At 38.9% G+C, this 14,694-nt stretch overlaps 1 protein-coding gene across 1 annotated transcript; it reads left to right on the plus strand.

The window, feature by feature from the left end:
* Positions 1-11,816: 11,816 nt before the first annotated feature.
* Positions 11,817-13,215, plus strand: LOC130853484 (poly(rC)-binding protein 2-like). Its single transcript, XM_057735442.1, has one exon. It carries the CDS (start codon positions 11,981-11,983, stop codon positions 12,971-12,973), a length of 993 nt encoding a protein of 330 aa, XP_057591425.1. The 5' UTR covers positions 11,817-11,980; the 3' UTR covers positions 12,974-13,215.
* The last annotated feature ends 1,479 nt before the right edge of the window (positions 13,216-14,694 follow it).

Consider the following 14,694-nt stretch of genomic DNA (forward strand, 5'->3'; position numbering starts at 1 on the left):
CCACCACTGCAGTCTATATACAGAACTGTTTCATCGCTGCCCCTCAAATTGCTTCATACTACCCTCTTGAAATAAAAATCTTTCACCACTCTTAACCTCTGGCAGCCACTATGTATTCTTTATGCCTATACGTTTGCCTTTTCTAAAAAGTATATTTACAAATACCTACAGCAAATATTACACTTAATGTGGAAAGTGTTCAACTTTAAAGTAGAACAAAAATAAGGATGTCTGCTATTGTTGAAGAAATCAGTCAGTCAAGAAACCAAGCACCACACTCAGAGGGTTGGAAAATTCAGGTTTATTAAACTGGCAGCCCCAGACTAGCTAACGCTCCAAAGTTCTGGGCCCCGAGCTCAGGGTGAGCTTTACTTTTGTAGGGGTCAGGGCACGTGTTCACAGTTAGCATGGGTAGATTGGTTACTTGGTTTACAGAGCACAGAAGTTTCCCAAACAGAAACTTACAAGAGCAGGTGCAGAACATTCAATTTTTAGCAAAACATCTTATGGTTACATTGGATTGCTAGGTCATCCTGTTTTTCTCGGCACAGCAAGCGTATTTTACAAAAGCAGAACAAGCATGGAGTTATTTTTAGCTGAGTGCAAGTTTCTAATTTTCCTCTTTACTATCTCCAACTTTATTCAGCATTTTTCTAAAGTTCTTAGACTAATATAGTAAAACAATCATGTACACACAAAATTCAAATAAAAGTATCAAAAATAAAAGTTTTAGAAATTCAATACAAGTTCAATATAACAAATTTCAGAAAATTAAATTATTTAACTTAATAATAGCATGAAAAATATGAAAATCTTTACAAAAACTACAAAATATAATGAAGGAAAAGAAGAAGACCCAAATAGATGGAGGGATATAACAAATTCCTGGACAGGAAGTCTCAATATTATAAAAATATCAATCCTCTCCATGCTGATGTACAAATTCATAGAAATCTAAAATAAAATCCTAGTAAGAACTCCATGACTGGGGGAAGGGGTTACATCAGGAAAGAGGCAAATAGGAATATCAAAGGGCATTAATGGATGTGGTTTCTGTGACTGTGCTCAAGATTTCAGCAGGAAGTCCACCCAGGAGCTTATGGTTGTACCTCAATGAAGATCTTCCTACTGGGCCCACAGGCACCACTAGTGCCCCAAGTGCTAAAACATACCTCCCCCGCCACTCTGCAGCCAGCTCCTTGTGTGTCCTCCAAGAACAATGGCAAAAGCAAGTCCAGTAAACAGAGTGCTATCAGGAAAACAGACCAGGATCTTCAAGCAAGGAAAAAAACACAAACTTGACATATAGTGCCATCTTCTAGAAAAAAGAGGTCTGTAGTAGCCAGCTTGGTGAGTGGTAAAATTCAGAGGAGACATAAAAACTTTAGAATCCTTCCACAAGAGGGTAAGAAGAGTGGAGAAGATGTAACCATACAAAGGTCGTGGGGAGGGGGAAAGAAACCCTGGTAAATGAGCACAATGTACAGTATAATTCATCTGAAGGCAAATAGTTAAGAATTTGGGTGTCTGCTACTTCAAATGTGAAAGCAGCAATGCAAAACTGCAAGGAACATGAAAAATCAAGGAAACATGTCATCACCAAAAGATAGCAATAATTCTCCAAACACCAGGCTCAAAAGCACAGAATTTTGTGATTGAGTTGACAAAGAACTCAAAAGAGCTGTTTTGAAGAAGCTCAAAAAGCTACAAGAAAGCTCAGAAAGCCAATCCAATGATATCAGAAAAAAAAAATCATAACCACATGAAATATTTACCACAGAGATAGAAATCTTTTAAGAAAACAAAACAGAAATTCTGGAGCTGAAGAAGTTAATGAATAAAATGAATATGCAATAGAGAGTATCTACATCAGAGTAGATCACATGTAAGACAGCCTAAGTGAGCTACAGAATAGGAACTTTGAAATAACCCAATCAGAAGAGAACAAAGAAAAAAGAATGAAAAGAATGAAAAAAGCCTATATTATCAATGGGACTCTACCAAATGTACAAATATTGGAATAACTTGGATTCCAGAAGGAAAAGAGAGGGAAAAGGGGAATGAAAGTTTGAAGAAATAATAGCTGAGAACTTCCCAAACCTGGAGAGAGATACGGACATCCAAGAACATGAGCTAATAGATCACATTATTCTCTCAATTCAGAAACACCATCTTCAAGACACATTATAATGAAACTGTCAAATTCAAAGATAGAGAGAGAATGCAAATAGCAGCCAGAGGAAAAAGATAAAGATTCAGCCCTATGCAGGAACCCCCATTAGGCTACCAGCAAGTTTCTCAGTAGAAATTCTATAGACCAGGAGAGAATGGAATGTCATATTCAGAGGACTGAAAGAAAACATACGTCAGCTAAGAATACTCTAACCAGCAGAGTTATCCGTCAGATATGAAGGAGAAATACTTTCCTAGATAAACAAAAGTTGAGGGGTTTCATCACCACTAGATATGCCTGGAAGAAATGCTGAAAGAAGTTCTTCAAGATGAAATGAAAAGACACTAACCAGCAACATGAAAACATAAAGTATACAACACATTGGTAAAATAAATATACAACTGACTTAAAACTCTAATTTATAATAGAATGGTGTATTAACCACCTACCTAAAGTATAAAGGTTAAAGGAAAAGAGTGTTAAAAATAATTATAGCTCTTATGTGCTAATGAATATACAATATAAAGAGGTAAAAAGTGGTATCAAAAATATAAAAGGGAGAGTAAAAGTGTGAAGCTTTTGTAGGCAATCAAAGTTAAGTTACTATCAACTTTAAATGGACTTTATTATCTATGAGCTGTTTCATGCAAGCCCCACGTAAACCACAATTTAAAAACCTAGAATAAATTCACAACAGAAGAAATGGGAAACAGAGGACACCACCACAGAAAATCACAAATTTACAAAAGTAGGCAAGAACAGAGGTGAAGATAATATGTGGAAACACAAAACAAGCATATTAGTAATTCTTTACATACCAATAATAGCTCTAGGGCTTCCTAGGTGGTGCAGTGGTTAAGAATCTGCCTGCCAATGCAGAGGTCACGGGTTTGATCCCAGCTCCAGGAAGATCCCACATGCTGCAGAGCAACTAAGCCTGTGTGCCAAAAAAAAAAAAAAAAAAAAGCTCTAAATGACAAATTGATTTCATCAATCAAAAGGCAGAGTGGCTGGATTGATAAGAAAAACAAGACCCAATTATACACATCCTACAAAAGAATCACATCAGCTTTAAGGACATATAGTCTCAAAGGGAAGGAATGGAAAGATAAATTCCATGCAGGATGACACCAAAAGAAAGCAGGGATAGCTATACTTTATCAAATAGAATAGACTGTGAGCCAAAAATGGTAACAAGACAAAAAAGGTCATTATATAATGACAAAGGGGTCAATTCATCAAGAAAATACAATTGCAAATATATATGCACCCAACAACACCTAAATATATTAAGCAAATACTAACAGATCTGAAGGGAGAAATACATGACAATACAATAATAGTAGGGGACTTCAATACCGTCTTTTCAACAAGGCTAGATCATCCAGACAGATAATAAAGAAGAAAAGTTGGACTTGAACCATACATTAGACCAAATGGACTTAACAAATATTTATAGAACAGTTCCATTCAACAGTAACAGAATACATATTCTTCTCAAGTGCACACAGATGTTCTCCAGGAGAAATCATATGAAAGAACACATAACAAGTCTTAACACATTTAATAATACTGAAATCACATCAAGTATTTTTCTTTTACCACAATGGTATGAAACTAGAAATCAAGAAGAAAGCTGCAAAATCTAAAAATAAGTTGAAATTAAACAACACACTCTGAACAACCAATGGATTAAAAAAAAAAGCAAAGGGAAATAAAAAATTATATTGAAACAAATGAAGTGGAAACACAACAAACCAAAACCTCTGGAATGCTGCAAAACCAGTTCCAAGAGGGAATTTTATAGCAATAAATGCATATATTAACAATTTAGAAAGAGTTCAAGCAAACCACCTAACTTTACATCTCAAGGAACTAGAAAAAGAGGAAGAAACTAAGGCAAAAGTTAGCAGAAGGAAAGGAATAATAAAAATCAAAGTTGAAACAAATGAGAGGCCATGAAAATCAATAGAAGAAAATAAACAAATCTTAGATTTCAAAAATCTAGGTTTGTTTTGAAAATACAAAATTGATAAATCTTTAGCTAGACTCACTCAGAAAAAAAAAAAGAGAGGACTCATATAAATGAAACCAAAAGTGAGATAACTAACACTACAGAAATACATAGAATCATCAGAGACTGCTATGAACAATTATATATCAATGTGTTGGATAACCTAGAAGAAATGGATAAAGTCCTAGACACATAATTACATATATGAAAAAATGCACTCCTAGTTTATGCAGATACATCCAATTCAAATTGAGAACTGTGAGGTTTTACTTAACCTCTTCTGCGACATCTGTATCTACTTTCTTCCACACTGGGAAATCTGGTTCTCAAGGACATGGGAAATAATTGAATTAGAATATCCAATTAGTCAATTGTTTCATCTCAAATGACACACACACAAGTTCAGAGTAACAGTATCCATATTACCATATAAGACATTAATGAAAGAATTTGAAAAAGACAGAACTAAATGGCAAGATATTCCATTATCATGGATTGAAAGAATCAATATTGTTAAATGTCCATGCTACCCAAAGCAATCTACAGATTTAATGCAATCATCAAAATTCCAATGGCATTTTTCACAGAAATACAACAATCCTAAAATTTATATGGAACCATAAAAGACACCCAATAGCCAAAGAAATCTTGAGAAAGAAGAACAAAGTTGGAGGCATCACACTCCCTAATTTCAAACTATGTTACAAAGCTATAGTGATCAAAACTGTATGGTACTGGCATAAAAACAAACACATAGATGAATGGAACAGAATAGAAAACCCAGAAATCAACCCATGCATATATGTTAAGCTAATTTATTTCAAACAACTAAGAATATACAATGGGGAAGGGACCACCTCTTCAGCAAATGGTGATGGGAAAACTGGACAGCCACATGTAATGGAATGAAACTGGACCACTATCTTTCACCATACACAAAAATTAACTCAGAATGAGTGAAGCCTTGAATGTAAGATCTGAAACCACAAAGCTCCCCCCCCAAAAATAAGCAGTAAGCTCCTCAAACTCAGTCTTGGTGACTTTTTTTTGGATCTGCAAAAGCAAAAATAAACAAGTAGGACTACATCAAACTAAAAAGCTTCTGCATGACAAAGAAAACCATCCACAAAATGAAAAGGCCCATTCTGACTGGGAGAAAATTCATGCAATTCACGTATCTGATAAGTGGTTAATATTCAAAATATATAAAGAACTCATACCACCCAAGAGCAAACAAACAAGCACTCTGATTTAAAAAATGAGCTGAAAAATTGAATAAACATTTTTCCAAAAAAGATATACAGGTGGCCAATACGTAGAAAAAATTCTGAACATCACTAATTATCAGGGAAATGCTAATCAAAACTGTGAGATGTCACCTTACACCTATTAGAATGACTATTATCAAAAAGACAAGAAATTTCAGGTGTTGCAGAGGATTTTGAGACAAGGCAACATTTGTTCACTGTTGGTAGGAATGTAAACTGGTGCAGTCACTATGAAAAAAAGTATAGAGTTTCCTCAAAAAATTAAAACTGGAACTATCATATGACACAGCAATCCCTCTTCTGGTACAAGGAAAACAGTAATTTGAAAAGATATGTGCCTCCCTATGCTCACTGCAGTGTTTTTTACAATAGGCAAGATATGAAACAATAAAAGTGTCCAACGATGGATGAATGGATAAAGAAATTGTTGTACAGATATACAATGAAATATTATTCAGCCAAATAAAAGAATGAAATCTTGCCATGTGACAACATGGAAGAACCTTGAGGGCACTAAGTGAAATAACTCAGAGAAAAAGAAATACTGCATGATCACATTTATACATGGAATCTTTAAAACAAAAATGTTAGCTTATAAATACAGAGAACAGATTGGTGTTGCAGAGGCAGGAGGTGGGTAGGGTGAAATATGTGAAGGTGAAGAGGTATGAACTTCCAGTGATAATATAAATAAGTCACGGAGATGTAAGAAACAACAGTTGTGACCATAGTTAATAATATATTGCATACGTGAAAGTTCCTAACAAAGTCGACCTTAAAAATTCTCATAAAAGAAAAAAATTTTTGTACCTATGTATCTTAACAGATTTCATTTAGGCTTATTGTGGTGATTATTTCACAATGTGTACAAATAATGAATCCTTATGTTGTACAGCTAAAACTAACATAGTGTTATATGTCAATTATACTTCAAAAAAAAAACCAAAAAACGATGATATCCTAGGAAAAATACAATATCAGAACAAGTTCTGACTTCTGCAAAGAGTTAAAACTTTTTTTTCTGCATGAAATTTCAATTCTCTCCTTCCCTTCTCCATTTTTTGTTTGTACCATATCTACATTCTCAGAACATTGTCATTATGAGATAGTCTGGGACCTGGGATCCTCTACCTGTACGCCTGTACTTGTACCTTAGCAAACATCTCCTCCAGCAACAGAATAGTAGGCCACTACAAGGAACTAAAAATAGCTGCATGCATGCCAGGTGGGGGCAATTATGAACAAAAAGATGCTAAGGGCCAAAAACCAACTGCTGCATCTGAGGTGCCAGGAACGAAAGCACATGATCCCTGCACACAGCATCAACAAGGGGGTGGGCAGGCAACCTAAGCCACACCTCAGCTCAAGCCACCAATCCACCCCCACCCTCACTCCATTTAAGGAAGTAACCTGCCCCCTCCCCCCGAAGAGCAAACAAGGGCACATGTTACTAGTTTTTACTCCCTTGAACTGCAGCACAAGTCCCAATAAAGGCTCGTCCAAATTCTTCATCTGGCCTCTTATCAATTCTATTTATTAAAGAGTCCAACTATGCAAATCTGTATCAATTACATAGTATAAACTTTTCTTTTTAATTCACATTTAATCTTAATTCTAGACCTTACTTCACTGTCTCTTTAGTTCTTGTGGTTTCTGAAGCTGGACCTTCCATACATTCCTCAGGCAGGGCTCCTGGAATTCTCTACTGAAACACTGTAATGAAGACAGGGTCAGTATTGTTGATTTTGCTTTTTGCCTCCAGCTCCAATATGACTCAATATGGGACTTCTAATGATTCTAACTTTATTTCACAGTTTGATATTTTGTTCATCAAGGACTTTTTGGCATTGAATTTAGTTTTTGAAAAATTATTGCATTAAAATCTCCTTTACCTTGATTACTGAGTTGTTGGTGCCACTGAAATTTTGTGCCTGAGGCCAGTGCCTTTCTCACCTCACCTGGTCCAAGCCCTGGAATGAAGCTTCTCTGTCCTTTGTCTTCACTGTTCCCATCCTACTTAACTTGATAGTACTCCCAACAGTTGCAGTCCATGCATAATCCAGGCCCAAAGGAGCCCTGGTGGCTCAGGGTGAGAATTCAAAAAACTTTCATGCCTTACCTTAGACATCTGCCTCACTTACCGGTGGAGTGAACCAAGTTTCTCCCAGTCTCAGCTGCAGGTTCCTGGCCAGGCTCTTGCATGGCACTGGCTCAAAGCTCTGCTGTGGTTCCTCCTTTGGTCCCTGCACCGCACATGTGAAGGGCTCTGCTGGGAAAGGGGCAGCTGCGTGCTCCCTCTGCCTCTGTACTGAGCATGCGCAGGACCCTCAGGTGTTCAGTTATACTGTGGCTTCATTCTGCTTTCCCCACACTTAGGGTGATGTTGGGCAGGTCAATGACTGTTGTCCACCCAGTTGTACCACTCAGCAGTAATGGGGATACCTTGTCATCTAGTTTTGTTGTAAATACGGCCCACAGGTTTCAGTTTTAATATCTCATTGCTCCGTGTTTATATGCAGATTCTGGAAGACAAAAGGTATGCTTCCACAACCACTGCCGACTTCCCAGAATTCCTAAATACATTTTATTTTTAAAACGGTACTTTAAAAAAAAAAACAAAAGGAGAACCAGAATTACTTTTTTACATACTGAAAAAACTGTTTTTTAAAACATTACCAAAAATCACCACGGAAGTCTATTTTCTGCTCAAGACCTAGACATGTTCTCATTGTTAACAAGGCAGATTGCAGCTGCTAGAGACATGACAGCTCCTGGCCAAGGCAAGATGTAGAGCAGACAGTCCAAACACCCTTGTGCTACCAACACCCAGACACGGGATGGTCTGGCCCAGCTCTGAAGAGAGAAAGGGAGAGGCCCTGGGAGTGAAGAGAGAAGGCAAAACCAAGTGAAAGTTTGGGATCCCACGTTTCAGCTCACAGGATGGGGTCCTGCTATTGGTCCACGGAGCCAGGTGAGGGACTGAGTCTCACTGACTTGTGATAGGAGAGGAGACAGGGATCAGGGATGCAGACACACAGACACGCAAAGCCAGGTCTGTTGATGGATTGCTTCGCTAACAGAAAGGTGACTAGAAAGCATTCTACTCACTGAGGAAGCTCTGTCATCTGGGCTCTGGGTAAGGAAGAAAGAGACGCCTCCCAGGGGAAAATCATTTGGGCTGTGCTGTGGACTCAATGTGTATGTCCCCCACATTCATATGCTGAAACCTTAACCTCAAAGGTGATGATATTAGGAGGTGGGGCCTGTGGGAGGTGATGAGGTCAGAAGGCAGAGCCCTAGTAAATGGGATGAATGACCTTGTAAAAGAGTCCAGAGAGAGTCCCCTTTCCACTTCTGACATATGAGGACTCAGCGAGAAAAGCACCACCTGTGCGCCAGAAAGTGGGCCCTCACCAGACACAGAATCTACAGGTGCCTTGATCTTGGACTTCCCAGCATCTAAAGCTCTGAGAAATAAACTTCTGTTGTTTATATGCCACTCAATCTGCAGTATTTGTTTTAGCAGCCCAAATGAAATATGACAGCTTGTGATTCAGGCAGCCAACATCTGTTTATAAGTGCTCTGGATACAAGTAAACAGAAGAAGAGGGTTGACGTGGGGAGTACCGGACATTTTGTTGTAACTAGTGTAAGTGAGGTCTTCGTGTCAGGAAGAATATGAAAGAATCGATATTTAAGAATTCTATATGTCCATCTCCATAGGGCCTGAAAATGCACTTGAGAAAATTCAATATCATTTTCTAGTTAAAAACCCAAATTACACTTAACAAAAATGGCAATAGTTAGAAACGTCCTTAACATGACAAAAAAAATGCATACGTCAAAACCCCAAAGCCAGAAAGAATCCACTATCATCAAAACATGCCCTGATCTCACCATGAACAACAGTCAGCAGAGACTACAAATGGGAGGATTAGAACCCCAACACCTTCATGAAATTGGTAATTTGATAAAACTATAAAAGAAATTACTGTAAATTGGTTAAAGACCTAAAAGATTGTATTGGAACCATAAGCGAATAATATATTATGAAAAAAATACCAGAAAAATTAGAAAAACAAAACAAGATAAAAAAAAATTCTAAAACTAAAAAAACAAACACTGCCATGGAAATTAGAACTTTATTGGGTAGATTAGACAGCAAGTTAACCAGGGTTGAAGAGAGAATTAGTGAAGTCGAATGTTGCAGAGAGATAAATTAATGGAAAATAAAGACAGGGCAAGTACAATGAGACAGATGAAGTGTAAATAAAGGGAATCTAATACTCATTGGGATTTTAGGATGAGAAATGGGAGGAGTGTTGAAGAGACAGGATATAAAGACTTTTAGAATTATTGTAAAACATGGATCTTCAGATTCCACTCCTGAGCAGGAAAAATAAAAGCAAACTCGAACCTCATCCTACAGTAATGGATTGTAGAATACTAAAGACATTGAAGACCTCATCACAAGCCAGGGAAGGCAGACCACAGTGAGAACACATAGCAGACCAGTCACCAGTCATAATTCAGGACGGAACACAAGGGAAAGACACCATCAGATGCCAAGGGAAACATCACAGAAATGGTTAATGTGTTTTTCATTCTAGACTATCTCCAAGAATAAAAGCAAAATAAGAACCTTTTCAGATAAAAAAGACTAAGATAGCTTGCTTCTGTCAGACTCTCACTGAGTGTGAGGATGGATGTATTAAAGGAAGAAGTGAGTGAATCCCAGAAGGAAGGAGTGGAGTGTGAGAGGCACAGAGGCAGGAGATGGGTGAAAGCAGGTCTAAGTCAGACAGTCATCGACTGTGTGAAAGAACAGTCATGCATTAGAATAACAATACTCATGACTATTTGGAGACATAACCCTCTGTGGTTCAGTGCCGTGTCCTGGCCATCACCTGCCACCCTACCAGGGTTCAGGAAGCCTCCGCTGAGGCTGGGGGTGCATATACATCTATTTATACAATCATTATTGATGTCTATGTGCATAGTAAGAATTATATACCGTGAACAAGTGGGATTTATTCCTGGAGTGCAAGAATCTTTCAACCTAGGAAAATGCATTGGTGTAAAGGAATGAAGGGGAAAAAACATGATCATTTCATGGTAAAAAAGCAATTCAAAAAATTAAACACCCTTGCATGATAAAACTACTCGACAAACTAGGTTAGAAGGAAATTACCATGACAGAATTTAAGCCATATATGTAAAATCACAGCCAACATCACACTCAATGGTGAAAGACTGAAAACTTTTTCTTTGAGATCAGGAAGCATGTAAGAATGCTGGGTTTCACAACTTCTATGCAACATCGTACTGGTATTTTTATCAATAGCAGTTAGAAAAGATAGATCAATAAATAAAATAATGAATAAATCCCTAACATGCAGTGATTTAAAAGGAGGAAGTAGAATTATCTCTCTTCTCACATGACATGATCTCATGTACAAATCCTAAGGATGTCACAAAAATAATGTCCAAACTAATGAATAAATTAAGCACAGTATCAGGATATAAAGTCAACATTAAAAATCATTTGCATTTCTATACACCAATATGATCCATCTGAAAAGGAAATTAAGAAAACAATTTTATTTACAATTGCATCAGAAAGAGTAAACTACTTAGTAATGGCTTAACCAAGGATGTAAAGACTTAGTCAAGGAAAATTGCCAAACTTTGTGAAAGAGATTAAATGATACAAATCCCATTTTCATGGACTGGAAGACTTATCACTGCTGAAATCTCAATACCACCCAATGAAATTTACAATTCCAATTCAATCCCTATCAAAACCCCATCCTAAATGGAAAACCTCATCCTATAATTCACTTTACACTGAATAGACCCCCAAAGAGCCAAACAATTTTGAGCAAGAAAAACAATGTGGGAGGACACACACTCCCTGATTTCAAAACTTACTGTGAACTTACAAGAATCAAAACAGTTTGGTACTGGCATAAAGATAGAATTCTACATCAATGGAATTAAATTCAGAGCCCAGAAAGAAACCCTCACATATATGGTCAAATAATTTTTGATGAGAGTGGCATGATTATTGAAGGGGAAAACACAATCTTTTCCCCAAAGCTGCTGGGAGAACGTGTTGTGAATGTGCAGAGGAACAAGGCTGAACCCTATACAACAGCATTTATAAAAGTTAACTCACGCCCAGACCAGCAGAGGCAGCAGCCGGAGCACCCGCAGCCTGCGCCCTCTCCCTCCCGCCCCCCCACCCTCTGCCGCCCTCCGCCGCCCTCCACTCGCCCTGGGGTCTCTTTCCCCCTTCCTCCTCCTCCTCCTCCACGCCCCCCTTCCTCCTCCGCCCGCCCGCGGGGGCCCCCCTCGCCTTCCCGCCCGCCCCTATTGTTCCGCCCCCCGCCTCCCGCCCTTCCCCTTCCCGCCTGCTCCCCTTTTCCCCTCAGTCGCCCCGCGCCTGCAGTTTTTGGCTTTCACCCCCACCAGTGACCAAAGACTTGACCACTCAAAGTCCAGCCCCTCAGAACACTGCTCGACATGGACACCAGTGTGATTGAAGGTGGATTAAATGTCACTCTCACCATCCGGCTACTTATGCATGGAAAGGAAGTTGGCAGTATCATCGGAAAGAAAGGAGAATCAGTTAAGAAGACGCGCGAGGAGAGTAGTGCACGTATCAACATCTCAGAAGGGAATTGTCCCGAGAGGATTATCACTTTGGCTGGACCCACTAACGCCATCGTCAAAGCCTTTGCTATGATCATTGACAAACTGGAAGAGGACATCAGCAGCTCTATGACCAATAGTACAGCTGCCAGTAGACCCCCAGTCACCCTGAGGCTGGTGGTCCCTGCTAGTCAGTGTGGCTCTCTCATTGGGAAAGGTGGTTGCAAGATCAAGGAAATAAGAGAGAGTACAGGGGCTCAGGTCCAGGTGGCAGGGGATATGCTCCCCAATTCAATTGAGCGGGCCATCACTATTGCTGGCATTCCGCAATCCATCATTGAGTGTGTGAAACAGATCTGCGTGGTCATGTTGGAGTCCCTCCCTAAGGGTGTGACCATCCCGTACCGGCCCAAGCCGTCAAGTTCTCCGGTCATCTTTGCAGGTGGTCAGGCCTATACCATTCAAGGACAGTATGCCATTCCACAGCCAGATTTGACCAAGCTGCACCAGTTGGCAATGCAACAGTCTCATTTTCCCATGACGCATGGCAACACCGGATTCAGTGGCATTGAATCCAGCTCTCCAGAGGTGAAAGGCTATTGGGGTTTGGATGCATCTGCTCAGACTACTTCTCATGAACTCACCATTCCAAACAATTTGATTGGCTGCATAATCGGGTGTCAAGGCGCCAAAATCAATGAGATCCGTCAGATGTCTGGGGCGCAGATCAAAATTGCGAACCCAGTGGAAGGATCTACTGATAGGCAAGTTACCATCACTGGATCTGCTGCCAGCATTAGCCTGGCTCAGTATCTAATCAATGTCAGGCTTTCCTCGGAGACGGGTGGCATGGGGAGCAGCTAGAACAATGCAGATTCATCCATAATACCTTTCTGCTGTTCACCACCACCCATGATCCATCTGTGTAGTTTCTGAACAGTCAGCAATTCCAGGTTTTAAATAGTTTGTAAATTTTCAGTTTCTACACACTTTATCATCCACTCGTGATTTTTTAATTAAAGCGTTTTAATTCCTTTCTCTGTTCAGCTGTTAATGCTGAGATCCATATTTAGTTTTATAAGCTTCTCCCTGTCGTGGGTTTTTTTTTTTTTTTTTTTTTTTTTGCTCATGAATTTTTTTGTTTGTCATGGAAATGTAAGAGTGGAATATTAATACATTTCAGTTTAGTTCTGTAATGTCAGGAATTTTTCAAAAAAAATTAAAAGATGGACTGGAGCTTTTTCTTTGTGAATAGAAAAAAAAAGTTAACTCACAAGTGAGAGACATAAAGGTAAGGACTAAAATTATGAAAATCATAGAAGAAAACATGGGACAATGACTTCACAGGAGGTCCAGTGGTTAAGACTGTGCTCCCAACCCAGGGACCCAGGTTCAATCCCTGGTCAGGGAACCAGATCCTGCATGCCGAAACTCAGACCCCATATGCTGCAAATAAAGAGCCCACACAACACAAAAAAACCCCATTGCAGCCAAATAAATAAATATTAAAAAAAAGAAAACATGAAACAAACTTTCAAACTGTAAAACTTTTTTATCTATCACTATTTTTTGTGTGTAGATCAAAGTTTCACTCTGATTTCATATTCCTTTAACAGTTCTTGTGTTCTTGTAGAGAAGTTCTGCTGGTGACAAATTCCTTAAAGCTTGTTTTTCTCAGAAAGTATTTTTTCAAATACTTTTGAAGATATTTTTGGTAAATATAGCATACTTGGTCAACAGTTATTTTCTTTCAGCAGTTTAGGGATGTCACGCCATTGTATGCTAGTTTGCATGGCTTCTGGTGAAAAGTCTGCTTTAATTGTTATGTTTATTCCTCTTTTGTAATATTTGTTTGTTCATTGGCTATTTTCAAGACTTTCTCTCTCTTTTTTTAAGTGGTTTTAAGATGCTGTGCCTAACTGTGCTTTTAGGGGGAATTTATGCTGCTTGGTATTCTTTTTTTATATATAAGTCTAATTATTTATTGATTTAATGGCTGCATTGAGTCTTCGTTGCTGCACATGGGCTTTCTCTAGTTGTGATGAGTGGGGGCTACTCTTCATTGCCGTGCTCGGGCTCCTCATTGCCGTGGTTTCTCTTGTGGCAGAGCACAGGCTCTAGGGGAGTGAGCTTCAGTAGTTGTGGCTCAAGGGTTCTAGAGTACAGGCTCTAGAGCACAGGCTCAATAGTTGTGGCACACGGGCTTAGCTGCTCTGAGGCATGTGGGATTGAACCCGTGTCACCTGCATTGGTGGGCAGATTCTTAACCACTGTGCCACCAGGGACATTCCTGCTTGGTATTCTTGAGTTTCTTGGATCTGTGGTTTGTTTTCTGTCATTAATTGGGAAAAATTTTAAGCCACTCTTCCTTAAAATATTTCTTCTTTCTCATTCTTTCTTATTTTTCTGGGTCCCAAGTATGCATATGGCAGAAAATTTGATTATTTCACAGCTTTTCAGTGTTCTGTATTCTCTCTCTCTTCACTTTTTCTTCTCTTCGAGTTTCAGTTTGGGTCATTTCTGTTGACCTGTCCTCAAGTTCATTTCTTCTTTCCTTGACTGTTAACTGCTGCTGAGCCTGTTGA

The sequence above is a fragment of the Hippopotamus amphibius genome, chromosome 5 (assembly GCF_030028045.1).
Source record: "Hippopotamus amphibius kiboko isolate mHipAmp2 chromosome 5, mHipAmp2.hap2, whole genome shotgun sequence".
Lineage (NCBI taxonomy): Eukaryota > Metazoa > Chordata > Mammalia > Artiodactyla > Hippopotamidae > Hippopotamus > Hippopotamus amphibius.